This window comes from Coregonus clupeaformis, chromosome 4 (genome assembly GCF_020615455.1).
Source record: "Coregonus clupeaformis isolate EN_2021a chromosome 4, ASM2061545v1, whole genome shotgun sequence".
NCBI classification, from domain to species: Eukaryota; Metazoa; Chordata; class Actinopteri; order Salmoniformes; family Salmonidae; genus Coregonus; species Coregonus clupeaformis.
In genome coordinates this window covers 22,530,338-22,547,627 of record NC_059195.1, presented here as the reverse complement: position 1 = coordinate 22,547,627, position 17,290 = coordinate 22,530,338, and the positions used below count along the sequence as shown (strand labels likewise).

General features: G+C 43.3%; 1 protein-coding gene across 9 annotated transcripts in view; it reads right to left on the bottom strand.

Annotated features, from left to right (window-relative positions):
* The window catches only part of LOC121554540 (probable ubiquitin carboxyl-terminal hydrolase FAF-X), a 113,012-nt gene that overhangs the window by 74,571 nt on the left and 21,151 nt on the right, over positions 1-17,290 (bottom strand). For all 9 annotated transcript variants that reach the window (XM_041868162.2, XM_041868153.2, XM_041868159.2 and 6 more), the window contains exons 2-5: positions 13,851-14,142; positions 12,438-12,583; positions 12,192-12,271; positions 4,655-4,767 (exon numbers count right to left, since the gene is read on the bottom strand). In XM_041868162.2, coding sequence (XP_041724096.2) covers positions 4,655-4,767; positions 12,192-12,271; positions 12,438-12,583; positions 13,851-13,955 — 444 coding nt within the window. In that variant the 5' untranslated portion in view covers positions 13,956-14,142. The remainder of the gene's footprint in view (positions 1-4,654; positions 4,768-12,191; positions 12,272-12,437; positions 12,584-13,850; positions 14,143-17,290) is intronic.

The window sequence follows — 17,290 nt, the reverse complement described above, 5'->3', positions numbered from 1 at the left end:
CGCTCTTATCCAGAGCGTCTTACAGTTAGTGAGAGCATACATTTTCATACTTAACAAAAAAACGTTAAGACGCGTTTTGAATTCTGGTGTCGCTGCACACACCACCTTGTTAGCTAGCTCTGGTCCAGGGCATTGAGCTAGCCTCGGTGATGAGTCAACTATCAGACGTTCAGATGTCCTCCATATTAGCCGCTCCTCCTTAGTTACAGTTGAAGTCGGAAGTTTACATACACCTTAGCCAAATACATTTCATCTCAGTTTTACACAATTCCTGACATTTAATCATAGTAAAAATGTCCTGTCTTAGGTCAGTTAGGATCACCACTTTATTTTAAGAATGTAAAATATCAGAATAATAGTAGAGAGTGATTTATTTCAGCTTTTATTTCTTTCAATACATTCCCAGAGGGTCAGAAGTTGACATACACTCAATTAGTATTTGGTAGCATTGCCTTCAAATTGTTTAACTTATTTCAGGTAGCCTTCCACAAGCTTCCCACAATAAGTTGGGTGAATTGTGGCCCATTCCTCCTGACAGAGCTGGTGTAACTGAGTTAGGTTTGTAGGCCTCCTTGCTCGCACACGCTTTTTCAGTTCTGCCCACAAATGTTCTATAGGATTGAGGTCAGGGCTTTGTGATGGCCACTCCAATACCTTGACTTTGTTGTCCTTAAGCCATTTTGCCACAACTTTGGAAGTATGCTTGGGGTCATTGTCCATTTGGAAGACCCATTTGCGACCAAGCTTTAACTTCCTGACGGATGTCTTGAGATGTTGCTTCAATATTATCCAAATAATTTTCCTTCTTCATGACGCCATCGATTTTGTGAAGTGCACCAGTCCCTCCTGCAGCAAAGCACCCCCACAGCATGATGCTGCCACCCCCATGCTTCACGGTTGGGATGTTGTTCTTCGGCTTGCAAGCCTTCCCCTTTTTCCTCCAAACATAACGATGGTCATTATGGCCAACCAGTTCAATTTTTGTTTCATCAGACCAGAGGACATTTCTCCAAAAAGTACGATCTTTGTCCCATGTGCAGTTGCAAACCATAGTCTGGCTTTTTTATGGCGGTTTTGGAGCAGTGGCTTCTTCCTTGCTGAGCGGCCTTTCAGGTTATGTTGATATAGGACTCATTTTACTGTGGATATAGATGCAGTGAGGGAAAAAAGTATTTGATCCCCTGCTGATTTTGTACGTTTGCCCACTGACAAAGACATGATCAGTCTATAATTTTAATGGTAGGTTTATTTGAACAGTGAGAGACAGAATAACAACAAAAACGCATGTCAAAAATGTTATGAATTGATTTGCAATGAGAGAAATAAGTATTTGACCCCTCTGCAAAACATGACTTAGTACTTGGTGGCAAAACCCTTGTTGGCAATCACAGAGGTCAGACGTTTCTTGTAGTTGGCCACCAGGTTTGAACACATCTCAGGAGGGATTTCGTCCCACTCCTCTTTGCAGATCTTCTCCAGGTCATTAAGGTTTCGAGGCTGACGTTTGGCAACTCGAACCTTCAGCTCCCTCCACAGATTTTCATTGGGGTTAAGGTCTGGAGACTGGCTAGGCCACTCCAGGACCTTAATGTGCTTCTTCTTGAGCTACTCCTTTGTTGCCTTGGCCGTGTGATTTGGGTCATTGTCATGATGGAATACCCATCCACGACCCATTTTCAATGCCCTGGCTGAGGGAAGGAGGTTCTCACCCAAGATTTGACGGTACATGGCCCCGTCCATCGTCCTTTTGATACGGTGAAGTTGTCCTGTCCCCTTAGCAGAAAAACACCCCCAAAGCATAATGTTTCCACCTCCATGTTTGACGGTGGGGATGGTGTTCTTGGGGTCATAGGCAGCATTCCTCCTCCTCCAAACACGGTGAGTTGAGTTGATGCCAAAGAGCGCAATTTTGGTCTCATCTGACCACAACACTTTCACCCAGTTCTCCTCTGAATCATTCAGATGTTCATTGGCAAACTTCAGATGGGCCTGTATATGTGCTTTCTTGAGCAGGGGGACCTTGAGGGCGCTGCAGGATTTCAGTCCTTCACGGCGTAGTGTGTTACCAATTGTTTTCTTGGTGACTATGGTCCCAGCTGCCTTGAGATCATTGACAAGACCCTCCTGTGTAGTTCTGGGCTGATTCCTCACCGTTCTCATGATCATTGCAACTCCACGAGGTGAGATCTTGCATGGAGCCCCAGGCCGAGGGAGATTGACAGTTCTTTTGTGTTTCTTCATTTGCGAATAATCGCACCAACTGTTGTCACCTTCTCACCAAGCTGCTTGGCGATGGTCTTGTAGCCCATTCCAGCCTTGTGTAGGTCTACAATCTTGTCCCTGACATCCTTGGAGAGCTCTCTGGTCTTGGCCATGGTGGAGAGTTTGGAATCTGATTGATTGATTGCTTCTGTGGACAGGTGTCTTTTATACAGGTAACAAGCTGAGATTAGGAGCACTCCCTTTAAGAGTGTGCTCCTAATCTCAGCTCGTTACCTGTATAAAAGACACCTGGGAGCCAGAAATCTTTCTGATTGAGAGGGGGTCAAATACTTATTTCCCTCATTAAAATGCAAATCAATTTATAACATTTTTGACATGCATCTTTCTGGATTTTTTTGTTGTTATTCTGTCTCTCACTGTTCAAATAAATATACCATTAAAATTACAGACTGATCATTTCTTTGTCAGTGGGCAAACGTACAAAATCAGCAGGGGATCAAATACTTTTTTCCCCTCACTGTACTTTTGTACCGGTTTCCACCAGCATCTTCACAAGGTCCTTTGCTGTTGTTCTGGGATTGATTTGCACTTTTCGCACCAAAGTACGTTCATCTCTAGGAGACAGAACGCATCTCCTTCCTGAGCGGTATGACGGCTGCTTGGTCCCATAGTGTTTATACTTGCGTACTATTGTTTGTACAGATGAACGTGGTACCTTCAGGCATTTGGAAATTGCTCCCAAGGATGAACCAGACTTGTGGAGGTCTACCATTTTTTTTCTGAAGTCTTGGATGTCAAACAAAGAGGCACTGAATTTGAAGGTAGGCCTTGAAATACATCCACAGGTACACCTCCAATTGACTCAAATGATGTCAATTAGCCTATCAGAAGCATCTAAAGCCATGACATCCTTTTCTGGAATTTTCCAAGCTGTTTAAAGGCACAGTCAACTTAGTGTATGTAAACTTCTGACCCACTGGAATTGTGATACAGTGAATTATAAGTGAAATAATCTGTCTAAACAATTGTTGGAAAAATTACTTGTGTCATGCACAAAGTAGATGTCCTAACCGACTTGCCAAAACAATAGTTTGTTAACAAGACATTTGTGGAGTGGTTGAAAAACTAGTTTTAATGACTCCCACCTAAGTGTATATAAACCTCCAACTTCAACTGTATGTAGCTAGTATTATGTAATTGATAGGCCTACTACTAATATCCTAAAAACATTATAATGCACGTTATATCATGATGCCCAGTGCTTCAAGACAAGCCAAGCCTCCATGTCATGTCCATCTCGATCTCTCCCACAACAAAATGTCAGTCAGATCTCGCGCCCTACACTGTCCAAGCATGTAAACTAGCTTGCCCGGTCCATAGCAAGCTGCTCTATCCGCAGTGATTGATGGAGTTACTTAATGAGCTAAATGCAAAAACTATGTTGATTTCACTGGTTAAAAAAGGAACAGAAAGGAACGATATAAACCGGTCCTTTTTTTCGTTTGAACCGGTTCAGAACTTTATAATGCTGGTATGAACAGTGGAACAGAACAAAAAAAGTAGTGGTCCTGTTCAGAACGAAACAATTGGGAAATCATTTCTGTTCCAACCCCTGGTTAGCAGTGTGGTTAGGTTTAAAATCAGATTTTAAGAAGAGAGATTATAGAAATAGCCAGGGTTTAGACATAATTATTACGTTGTGGCTGTGGTAACAAGTGACGACCACATAGCCTAGCTGAGAGCTTAGGGGGAGCTTCCTCCATATTGCTTAAAACTATCCAGTTCCATCAAACTATGTATATTGTCTAGTTTGATATCATATCCACCCTACCCCTGACTTTTCTCAGATCTGAAATGAGCTCCACCTTTCCCTTTGATATTGTACTCAGTCAATGTTACAGAGTTAAACAAAACAGCCAAACCAAAGCCCCCTCCTCCAATAAAAAGAGCCTTGATCACCCCTGGCATTCTCTCTGTTCATTTTACCTTCTTTCCAGCTCAGGGGACCAGATAGCAAACTGTGTTTATCGGCAAGACTGAGGCAGAGGAACATAAGCCAACTGCTTTGCTTTCAACAGAGAAGGACAGAAAATAAATTGATCGGATCCCAACAGCAGGGTGCTTCTGGTGTCGTCACTCCCCTTAGCAAGGCCCTGTTTGAATACTTCTTCAGAAATGCATCCTTCCCTCCTTGAGTTAATCACAATTAACACAATTGGATTCAACACAATTGGATTGGTCAAAAAACTGGATCTCCACTGGATAGGTTTCACCAATCCAATCGTGACAAATGAGTGATTACTCTAAGGAAGGGACTGGGGAGGAAGGGTTTTCAAAGTATTGAAGAGGACCCATGACTTCTTGAAAAACAGTGACCATTGTTCTTGAGAGCACTATCCTGATTAAATTAAATACAATAAAGACGACTCACATGGATCTCAAACTTCCACCCGCTGACGGCCTCATCCGTAAGAATCTTGGTGAAGGAGATGGTCAGGCCATCTCTGAAAAACCTCTGGCACGCCTCACACTTCACATCAAGTCCTAAACAGAGAGAAAATAATTAGGTGCATGGAGATATTGTACTCCCACATCAGTGAAGGCTCCTCAGAGGAGGAAGGGGAGGACCATCCTCCTCAGTGAATTTCATAAACATTTTAATTGTTAAAAACTATACTAAAATATATTCACGTCACCAAATAATTGATTAAAACACACTGTTTTGCAATGAAGGTCTACAGTAGCCTCAACAGCACTCTGTAAGGTAGCACCATGGTGTAGCCGGAAGACAGCTAGTTTCCATCCTCCTCTGGGTACATTGACTTCAATACAAAACGTAGGAGGTTCATGGTTCTCACCCCCTTCCATAGACTTACACAATAATTACGACAACTTCCGGAGGACGTCCTTCAACCAATCAGAGCTCTTGCAGCATGAACTGACATGTTGTCCACCCAATCAAAGGATCAGAGAATTAATATAGTACTGAAAGCATAAGCTACAGCTAGCTAGCACTGCAGTGCATAAAATGTGGTGAGTAGTTGACTCACTATGAGAGAGAGACAATATTTGAACAGTTTCGAAAAAAATAGTTTCTTTAAAAATGGAGAAGCAAGAGAGAAAGCGTGAGCAACTAGCTATATTTCTGTATATTTTTTTTCCCCTTTCACTTAGCTAGCGAATGCAGATCAGGGGTGGGCAAACCTTTTCGCTCAAGGGCCACAGTTTTTGAAACCAAGTGAATGGCCACATACTATATGCATGACAAAACATGTGAAGCCTTTATTAATTTTCACATTGACACGCAACTACTGGTGTACTGTAGGTGTAAATATGTTTGCAGAACAATTCTACCCTTGTACCATCTCTACCCTTGTTTTTTGTGAACACATTTTCACAAAATTGATATAATTTATATCACAGACACAGTCAAACACACACACAGATCCTGCATCTCTACCCTTGTAAAGTACAATCAAACTTAGTCACAATATGGTCTGCTAAATGGCATATTATATTATTATTAAAAATAGATATATTACATGACTGGAGACATGCAAAATGTAACAGCAGAGGTGTACAAAAAATAGCTATTCTAAAATTTGAGTGAAACATATGGTAAGAGCATCCGTTTCACTTGGAAAGGTCTAATTTTGAAAGCATATTAAGGAACAATTCTCATCTCCATTGTAAGACATATTTACAGTTATCCAATCACCTCAGCCCAAATCTGACTGATTAGTTATTACCTGTATTCAAGTGCATTGCTGGATAATTCTCACTACAGTTTTTATTTTTTATTTAACCAGGTAAGCCAGTTGAGAACAAGTTCTCATTTACAACTGCGACCTGGCCAAGCAAAGCAGTGCGATAAAAACAACACAGAGTTACATATGGGGTAAAACAAAACATAGTCAAAAATACAACAGAAAATATATATACAGTGTGTGCAAATGTAGCAAGTTATGGAGGTAAGGCAATAAATAGGCTATAGTGCAAAATAATTACAATTAGTATTAACAATGGAATGCTAGATGTGCAAGAGATTATGTGCAAATAGAGATACTGGGGTGCAAAAGAGCAAAATAAATAACAATATAGGGATGAGGTAGTTGGGTGGGCTAATTTCAGATGGGCTGTGTACAGGTGCAGTGATCGGTAAGGTGCTCTGACAACTGATGCTTAAAGTTAGTGAGGGAGATAACAGTCTCCAGCTTCAGAGATTTTTGCAATTCGTTCCAGTCATTGGCAGCAGAGAACTGGAAGGAATGGCGGCCAAAGGAGGTGTTGGCTTTGGGAATGACCAGTGAGATATACCTGCTGGAGCTGCTATGGTGCTATGGTGACCAACGAGCTAAGATAAGGCGGGGATTTGCCTAGCAGTGATTTATAGATGGCCTGGAGCCAGTGGGTTTTGACGACGAACATGTAGTGAGGACCAGCCAACAAGAGCGTACAGGTCACAGTGGTGGGTAGTGTATGGGGCTTTGGAGACAAAATGGATGGCACTGTGATAGACTACATCCAATTTGCTGAGTAGAGTGTTGGAGGCTATTTTGTAAATGACATCGCCGAAGTCAAGGATCGGTAGGATAGTCAGATTTACGAGGGCATTTTTGGCAGCATGAGTGAAGGAGGCTTTGTTGAGAAATAGGAAGCCGATTCTAGATTTAACTTTGGATTGGAGATTCTTAATGTGAGTCTGGAAGGAGAGTTTACAGTCTAACCAGACACCTAGGTATTTGTAGTTGTCCACATACTCTAGGTCAGACCCGTCGAGAGTAGTGATTCTAGTCGGGTGGGCGGGTGCCAGCAGCGTTCGATTGAAGAGCATGCATTTAGTTTTACTAGTGTTTAAGAGCAGTTGGAGGCTACTGAAGGAGTGTTGTATGGCATTGAAGCTCGTTTGGAGGTTTGTTAACACAGTGTCCAATGAAGGGCCAGATGTATACAAAATGGTGTCGTCTGCGTAGAGGTGGATCTGAGAGTCACCAGCAGCAAGAGCGACATCATTGATATACACGGAGAAAAGAGTCGGCCCAATAATTGAACCCTGTGGCACCCCAATAGAGACTGCCATAGGTCTCTGAGAAGAAGTTGGTGAACCAGGCGAGGCAGTCATTTGAGAAACCAAGGCTATTTAGTCTGCCAATAAGAATGCGGTGGTTGACAGAGTCGAAAGCCTTGGCCAGGTCGATGAAGACGGCTGCACAGTACTGTCTATTATCGATCGCGGTTATAATATCGTTTAGGACCTTGAGTGTGGCTGAGGTGCACCCATGACCAGCTCGGAAACCGGATTGCATAGCGGAGAAGGTACGGTGGGATTCTAAATGGTCGGTGATCTGTTTGTTAACTTGGCTTTCAAAAACGTTCGAAAGGCAGGGCAGGATGGATATAGGTCTGTAACAGTTTGGATCTAGAGTGTCACCCCCCTTTGAAGAGGGGGATGACCGCGGCAGCTTTGGGGTTCTCAGACGTTACGAAAGAGAGGTTGAACAGGTTGAAATGCTTGTTGAAATTCTCGATTATTGTGGATTTATCGGTGGTAATAGTGTTTCCTAGCCTCAGTGCAGTGGGCAGCTGGGAGGAAGTGCTCTTATTCTCCATGGACTTTACAGTGTCTCAAAACTTTTTGGAGTTAGTGCTACAGGATGCAAATTTCTGTTTGAAAAGGTTAGCCTTTGCTTTCCTAACTGCTTGTGTATATTGGTTCCTAACTTCCCTGAAAAGTTGTATATCGTGGGGATAACCATCACCATGAAAACACATAATCCTTGCCTACCCCAGTCACAGTTATTCAAGTCTTAATGTGAACAATGGGTCTGGTCACCTCTCTTGGCAAGGGCATCAATGTCTGGTGTCATCTTTGATGTAGAGATTCTCAGAACAGCTGACAAGTGGTAATTTGTTAAATTTGACCTGTGACGGGATTTGTTGCAATTCATGACTGCGAACGTTTGTGCGCACACATACAGTGGGGAGAACAAGTATTTGATACACTGCCGATTTTGCAGGTTTTCCTACTTACAAAGCATGTAGAGGTCTGTAATTTTTATCATAGGTACACTTCACCTGTAAGAGACGGAATCTAAAACAAAAATCCAGAAAATCACATTGTATGATTTTTAAGTAATTAATTTGCATTTGATTGCATGACATAAGTATTTGATACATCAGAAAAGCAGAACTTAATATTTGGTACAGAAACCTTTGTTTGGATTTACAGAGATCATACGTTTCCTGTAGGTCTTGACCAGGTTTGCACACACTGCAGCAGGGATTTTGGCCCACTCCTCCATACAGACCTTCTCCAGATCCTTCAGGTTTCGGGGCTGTCGCTGGGCAATACGGACTTTCAGCTACCTCCAAAGATTTTCTATTGGGTTCAGGTCTGGAGACTGGCTAGGCCACTCCAGGACCTTGAGATGCTTCTTATGGAGCCACTCCTTAGTTGCCCTGGCTGTGTGTTTCAGGACGTTGTCATGCTGGAAGACCCAGCCACAACCCATCTTCAATGCTCTTACTGAGGGAAGGAGGTTGTTGGCCAAGATCTAGCGATACATGGCCCCATCCATCCTCCCCTCAATACGGTGCAGTCGTCCTGTCCTCCTCTGCAGAAAAGCATCCCCAAAGAATGATGTTTCCACCTCCATGCTTCACGGTTGGGATGGTGTTCTTGGGGTTGTCCTTCTTCCTCCAAACACGGCGAGTGGAGTTTAGACCAAAAAGCTATATTTTTGTCTCATCAGACCACATGACCTTCTCCCATTCCTCCTCTGGATCATCCAGATGGTCATTGGCAAACTTCAGACGGGCCTGGACATGCGCTGGCTTGAGCAGAGGGACCTTGCGTGCGCTGCAGGATTTTAATCCATGACGGCGTAGTGTGTTACTAATGGTTTTCTTTGAGACTGTGGTCCCAGCTCTCTTCAGGTCATTGACCAGGTCCTGCCGTGTAGTTCTGGGCTGATCCCTTCACCTTCCTCATGATCATTGATGCCCCACGAGGTGAGATCTTGCATGGAGCCCCAGACCGAGGGTGATTGACCGTCATCTTGAACTTCTTCCATTTTCTAATAATTGCGCCAACAGTTGTTGCCTTCTCACCAAGCTGCTTGCCTATTGTCCTGTAGCCCATCCCAGCCTTGTGCAGGTCTACAATTTTATCCCTGATGTCCTTACACAGCTCTCTGGTCTTGGCCATTGTGGAGAGGTTGGAGTCTGTTTGATTGAGTGTGTGGACAGGTGTCTTTTATACAGGTAACGAGTTCAAACAGGTGCAGTTAATACAGGTAATGAGTGGAGAACAGGAGGGCTTCTTAAAGAAAAACTAACAGGTCTGTGAGAGCCGGAATTCTTACTGGTTGGTAGGTGATCAAATACTTATGTCATGCAATAAAATGCAAATGAATTACTTAAAAATCATACAATGTGATTTTCTGGATTTTTGTTTTAGATTCCGTCTCTCACAGTTGAAGTGTACCTATGATAAAAATTACAGACCTCTGCATGCTTTGTAAGTAGGAAAACCTGCAAAATCGGCAGTGTATCAAATACCACACTGTATGTGGACCCGAATAAAACAAGCATCCTTTGGGCGTGCTTTTTAATGTTTGGAAACTTTGTTTCATTCAGTGAGCCATAGAACTGGTCTATTGTTGCTGTTTTGTACTTCTCCTTCAAAGCACTGTCACATTGGATGTCGATGAGCTCCAATTATATGTCTGGTGGTGCTTTCTCACTGTCGAAAGACAGGGGGCATGATACAAGCTCCAGCTCAGTCTTGGTGAAGTCTGAGAAGCGGCGGGAAAACTCAGCATGCAGGTCGATCAAAGTGCTACTGTATGTCTCAGTGCGGCACTGCGATGTGGGCGCGTTCAGTGCAGCCAGTGTCGGAAAATGAGCGAGAGACCGGCTGCTCATTTGTCTGGAGAACAACATAAGTTCGGCCTTCAATGCTTTCACGTTGGAATACAGTTCATGCACAAAAACAATTTCCCTGCAGTTTCACATTTCGATCGTTCAGATGCCCCAATATGTCCACACCCAAAGCAAAGTCGCCCAGCCAGTCTGTGTCTTTCAACTCTGAGAAGTCTTCCGCTTTACCAACCGTATCAAGGAACATACCCATCTCACCTCTCAGTTCCCACACACGGCGAAATACTTTTCCCAGGCTTAGCCAACGCACATTTGAATGGTACAACAAGTCCTGGTGCTCTGCCTCTGTGTTATTGAGCAGCTGAATGAACCGACGATGGCTAAGCCCCTTTGACCGTATAAAGTTTGACAACATTTTCCAGCTTTAACACACTTTTAGCATGCTTGCTTGAAAAATGACGATTGAGATCATATTCCTTAAAAACGGCAACACTTTCTTGGCATATCAGACATACCACCTTATGTCCAATATTAGTAAAAGTATTTTGCTGTCCATTCTTCTTTAAACACATTACATTCAGAGTCCACTTTTCTCATTTTCGTAGCATTCATTTTTCACGTCAAAAGTCGTCAAGCAATGAAGTGGCTATGATGACTGAGCGCATTCTGAATCTGACTGTAGGCCCAAATACAGAGCGCGCTGCCAGGCTACAGCGCTTTCTATTGGAGGTTGTTTGTATATCATGGAATGAGTCATTTTAGGCCAAAAATCGTAACTCAAATATAATAATATTTAATATATTTTTTAAATGCCGTACTTTGCCCCCCTTGCCCTAGATCAACAAGATGCAGGCAAGAGTGTGCAAGGCGGTACTGAATGTGTCACTGTCTGTCACCTTGATTACTCTCATTTCTCTCTCGGCCTGTGCACCTACGTTGTAAACTTTCATTCATAGGCTAGGTTGTAGCAACCTCATTATGGGTTAGAGCTGTGCGGTATACTGTATTTTACTATATACCGGTGTTGATGCACGGACCGGTTTGAGTTTTTAATTCAATGTTTGGTTTGTTAAATGTGATACTCAACTCTGGCGCGTATAAATGTCAGTTTTGATAGTTTACTCCATTTACTACTTGAGTCTTCTCTCTCACTCTCCTCCTGCTGCATGCCACCAAACACACAAAGCCCTGCCCCATCACTCAAGGAGAGAGCAGTTGTTCGACCACAGAGTCACAAGCCCTTTCTTGCCATTCCCTCTACATGGTCAGATGGATGCAACAATGTTGGTGACATGCTGCTTTCCACAAGTATTCTATAATTACACTATTAGTTTGTGCATCTTACTGTCTGCCAACTACGGTTTGCTAGTTTTTCTTTTCTTAGCAAGGTGTTGCTAAAATAATTTGCTAATGCTAATCGCTAGTTAGTTGGCTATAGAATTATAGAATTAGAAAATACATTATATTTCCATGATTCTAACTGTTAACTAGGCCTAGATTTTCCTGCCCATATCATGCTGTGTGGCACAGTTTTGAAATTATAATAAAAGTTGGATTCAACAATATAAAATGGAGAAGGTTCCATTGAAATCACTTATAATTTATTGTGATATGAGATTCTGTCCATATCGCCCAGCCCTATAATGGGTATAGGGAAAATTTGAGTATCATGTAGTAGCCTAAACCTATCAATTTTACATTGAGCTGGGTGAATGGAATATGAATTACAGTCATCCAAAACGCTGTAATAGAAATAAGCCCATGCTCATAAAAACAATATCGTCCTCCCTCATCTTAAACATCACCGACCGCCACTGTACCACATATATGTTTTATTGGAAGGGCTGCAGGTCAATTATCAATCTAAAGATTAACTATGCAGATTATATTTCATGAGTCATTGACAAAGCGAAAGTAAGAGAGAGTCAGCTACCAAGCAAGTCTAAACTCCATACACTTTGGGTGAAATACAGTGCAGTCATAATATTTCAGATGTGTACATAGCCAAGCTTTCTATACCATCTTGCTTGCCATAGTTCAAAGTATTGAGGAGTGATTTGAGGAATAGAATGAGTCAACATTCTTACCTTTTTTACTAAGCTCTAGAGCAGCTTCTAGAAGAACCTCTAACTCTCCCTTTGGAAGAACTGGAACCACCCAGCGGGGTCTGGAAACAAAACATCCACATTAATACAGAGATACACACATTCCTTCTCACAACCACACCCACACACCTCCTTACATCAACACACACACACTCAAACGCGCATAAATCAGTGTCACACATACACCTGTCGTTCAGCTTGGCCGTGTGTGTAAGAGTGTGTTTGTACCTGTTGATCATGTCGTCCAGCTTGGCCAGGTCTGTGTGAGGGAAGGCAGGCTCCTCCTCCTCCAGCTGGGGGGGGGCATCCCCCTGACCCTGCTCATCCGGGGGGCTCACTGGAGAGTTCTCATTGGTGGAGTTAGGGGATGACGTCTGAAACACACACACACACACACACCATCAAAACAGAATATATTCCCCAAATCCTAATACCCCGCCTGGAAAAAAACTAGGGGAAACACTGACTCATAATATATAACAGGAGAGCTAGAGAGCCTTGCGATAGTCATCTGGACAGAACCAGTCTATTCCCAGTTCCCAACAACATTCACTCTCCAACACAAGTGCACATCATTTGATCCTAACTTGGGATCTGTACCCGTCACTCAGACTTTCACTCAAATCATGCATTGATGACATTGGGAGATTTGCAGCATGTCTCTGAATTGTAAGGCTGTGAAAATCCACAGATGGATTGTTCTTTATTCCCATCATGTCTTCAATAACTGTGTGTGTGTCTAACTGACATATGTTAACAACTGTTAGTATGTATGAGCAGCAGTGGTTGCAGCAAGTGTGTGTGTGTCTGATGCGAGTAGCGAAGCTGCAGAACTTGGGAAATGTGGGGGTGTGTGGAGAAGGCTCCTTCTGCTTGGTTGACCTACATAGCCAGCTTGCCTCTCACGTCTGGGCGCTACTCATCTCTAACCCACACACACACACTCTTTCTTTGTCTTTATCTATTACTCTGGGGCTTGTGTTCATTGATTCCTTCCTCCTCCTTCCCAGTCTGCCTGCCTTCTTTCTCTCTCCCTCTGTGTGCTTAGGTGTGAGCACTGACTGTTGAATGAAAAACTGTGATGCAGTGTTTCCCGCAGACACACACATTCTCTCTGTCACACACCCCCCCGCTACTCCCTCTGCAGTTTAATTCAATTAGATGATTCTCTGTGCTGCTGTGACAATGTGGGCCACTGGTGCAGTATTTGTAACAGAACAACACTGAAGTCTAAACAATACATCAACACAGCATCTATCAAACAAACAACTTATCCTGTGTTATGGTTTCAGAGGCCAAAACAGGTTGGATTTATAGTTAACGTTAAATGAATCAGGACAGCTTTTTTTTACAAGGCACGAGGAGGGAGTTCGTGTCATACTATGTGCTTTAGAACAAATAGGAGGAGGAGGAGGAGAGGATGGGGCAACAGGGGAATGAACAGCAGAAGGGAGAATGAAAAGCCAGAGAGAGAAGAGGATGTTGAGACATGGAGAAGTGAGAGGAAGGAGAAAATGGGGCAGAGTAGAGGTAGAAAAGTGGGGGAGAAAAGGGAAAGAGGACTAGAAGACAGGACAAAGCAAAAACAGGATGTTGAGGTGAAGGACAGAAACGAGAGGATGGGACAGAGAGGTTTCTGACCTGGTTCTGTGGCAGCGGGGGCTGGCTCTGACTCTGAGCGTCGGGCGCCTGGCCTGCCTGGTTGTCGTTACCCCCCACAGGAGAGCCACGCGTGGTGGCCGTCATGCTCGCTACGGGGCAGATCTTGGCAATCTTGGCCTCTTTTAGGGAGCACTGGCCAGGAGGGAAATCACAGGAGGCGCCTCAGCAACCTCAGAGGCAGAGCAGAGGGAGGAGAGCAGCGGCCGTGGCACGAGAGAGAGGGACAGAACCACCTGGAGATCTGGACAGGCCGCTGAGACCATTGCATAACCTGGAGAGAAGAGAGGAGCGGGTTATAGGGTGTATGGGTTTTGTTGTCTGCAGACAATCAAAATACTGCATGGTGGGCTCACTCACAAAAACGTACAAACACGATAGGAGAGATTTCACGTGGGTCAATTCAATCAATGGGATCACTTCTCCGTTTAAGGTCAGTTTGTGTGTTATATACACGGTACGTTTCTTTAAGGTCATTATGCGTTATCAAATCGAACCGCAACTAGCTTGTTTGGGGGTCTCAGTGACCATCTTTGTCAGGTGAGCCTGGATCACGTTTTTGGTACACAAAAAAAAGAAACATACACCGAATTAGAAATAATGCACGTGCACGAGATAACATTGCAGTAGTGAAGACAAGCAGGTTTAAATTCTTAATGATTCTCTGGGACCTATCAGATTGGAAGGGAACAATCCTTTGTATTTTCCGACACTTGCTTGATTGTGTTCCATTTTTGCAGTTAGGTGTTTCTTCTTTTTTTTTGTCATTTAGCAGACTCTCTTATCCAGAGCGACTTACAGTTAGTGAGTGCATACATTTTCCATACTGTTGTATAGGTGTTGTAGAGACAATGTGCAGAAGTAAGCGATAAGTGTTATAGCGCGGACATGATAAGGAGGAACGGTACAGAGAAACCTGTTAGGCCTGCACCATCTCTGGCTGGGCTGCTCCTGAGTCTGGGTGCATCATTTCCCATCAGATCAGCTGAGAGCTTGGCATGGATTGGCCAGGTTGTCAGTATGACCATTAGTGAAACATAATATGACCTAGCTGCCAATTCAGTACTTGTTGGCACCAGTAGACATCTTAGCAAATCCTACTTTTCTAGCATTCTGGCCTGGTCTTGTCTAGTGTAACATCCAGCCATAGCTAGCCAGGCAGTGGAATCAAATGTTTGTCATAGAGGTTAAAATAAAAGTAGATACATTTCCTACAACGATATTGCTAGCAACGGCGTAGAGTGGTAAGACAGTGGGAAAGATAACAATCCTCAACAGATGGAAATAATGTCTCCATTCAGCAGTGAGGCTGCCAACTAGCATGTTTCAAGGGCTGTAGTAAAGTCAGAGAGCAGGCAGCAGCGTCTCCAGTTAAAACAGCATGACATTGACACCATGGGCCTGACTCTTGAGAGGAAGAGACCTAGAAGACCTCTGACTGCAAGTACCGCATGGATCCAATTTTGTCTTAAGCTAGTAGTGGAAATACCACTACTATTGTAAAAGGAAAAATACAGGTGCACATTTTAGTCCCACATTTTGTTCAGTTGTGGTTCAAGTCTAGCTATATGACTACAGTGGGTAATGTTGGTCATCATTTTATGTGCAGAACGGTACTATGGTCAAAACTATTCATTTTTCAACACGGTCATCACCAAAGCTGGTTGTGTTCATTAGTTACTGTATGTCATATCCATTTTTCAAAGATGCATTACAAGTAAAACATTTAATTAAAATAACATAAAAGACAACCGTGGGCATTTGCATGACAATTCAATCATTACCCAAGATCCCATAACAGCCCTAGCGTTATCTAAACGGGCTCATTCAGACAGTATAACGATCATCCTGCACGCTGCATAACCGGCATGCCAGCAAGAAAAACTAGAAATAGTCAAGTGGCCTACCTTAGAGTGTACAAAACATTAAGAACACCTGCTCTTTCCATGACAGACTGACCAGGTGAATCAAATCAAATTTTATTTGTCAAATGCGCCGAATACAACCTTACAGTGAAATGCTTACTTACAAGCCCTTAACCAACAATGCAGTTAAGAAAAATAAGTGTTAAGTAAAAAATAGAAAACAGTAGTGAGGCTATATACAGGGGGTACCGGTACAGAGTCAATGTGCAGGTTAGTCGAGGTAATTGAGGTAATATGTACATGTACAGTGGGGGAAAAAAGTATTTAGTCAGCCACCAATTGTGCAAGTTCTCCCGCTTAAAAAGATGAGAGGCCTGTAATTTTCATCATAGGTAGATGTCAACTATGACAGACAAAATGAGAAAAAAAAATCCAGAAAATCACATTGTAGGATTTTTAATGAATTTATTTGCAAATTATGGTGGAAAATAAGTATTTGGTCACCTACAAACAAGCAAGATTTCTGGCTCTCACAGACCTGTAACTTCTTCTTTAAGAGGCTCCTCTGTCCTCCACTCGTTACCTGTATTAATGGCACCTGTTTGAACTTGTTATCAGTATAAAAGACACCTGTCCACAACCTCAGTCACACTCCAAACTCCACTATGACCAAGACCAAAGAGCTGTCAAAGGACACCAGAAACAAAATTGTAGACCTGCACCAGGCTGGGAAGACTGAATCTGCAATAGGTAAGCAGCTTGGTTTGAAGAAATCAACTGTGGGAGCAATTATTAGGAAATGGAAGACATACAAGACCACTGATAATCTCCCTCGATCTGGGGCTCCACGCAAGATCTCACCCCGTGGGGTCAAAATGATCACAAGAACGGTGAGCAAAAATCCCAGAACCACACGGGGTGACCTAGTGAATGACCTGCAGAGAGCTGGGACCAAAGTAACAAAGCCTACCATCAGTAACACACTACGCCGCCAGGGACTCAAATCCTGCAGTGCCAGACGTGTCCCCCTGCTTAAGCCAGTACATGTCCAGGCCCGTATGAAGTTTGCTAGAGTGCATTTGGATGATCCAGAAGAGGATTGGGAGAATGTCATATGGTCAGATAAAACCAAAATATTACTTTTTGGTAAAAACTCAACTCGTCGTGTTTGGAGGACAAAGAATGCTGAGTTGCATCCAAAGAACACCATACCTACTGTGAAGCATGGGGTTGGAAACATCATGCTTTGGGGCTGTTTTTCTGCAAAGGGACCAGGACGACTGATCCGTGTAAAGGAAAGAATGAATGGGGCCATGTATCGTAAGATTTTGAGGGAAAACCTCCTTCCATCAGCAAGGGCATTGAAGATGAAACGTGGCTGGGTCTTTCAGCATGACAATGATCCCAAACACACCGCCCGGGCAACGAAGGAGTGGCTTCGTAAGAAGCATTTCAAGGTCCTGGAGTGGCCTAGCCAGTCTCCAGATCTCAACCCCATAGAAAATCTTTGGAGGGAGTTGAAAGTCCGTGTTGCCCAGCGACAGCCCCAAAACATCA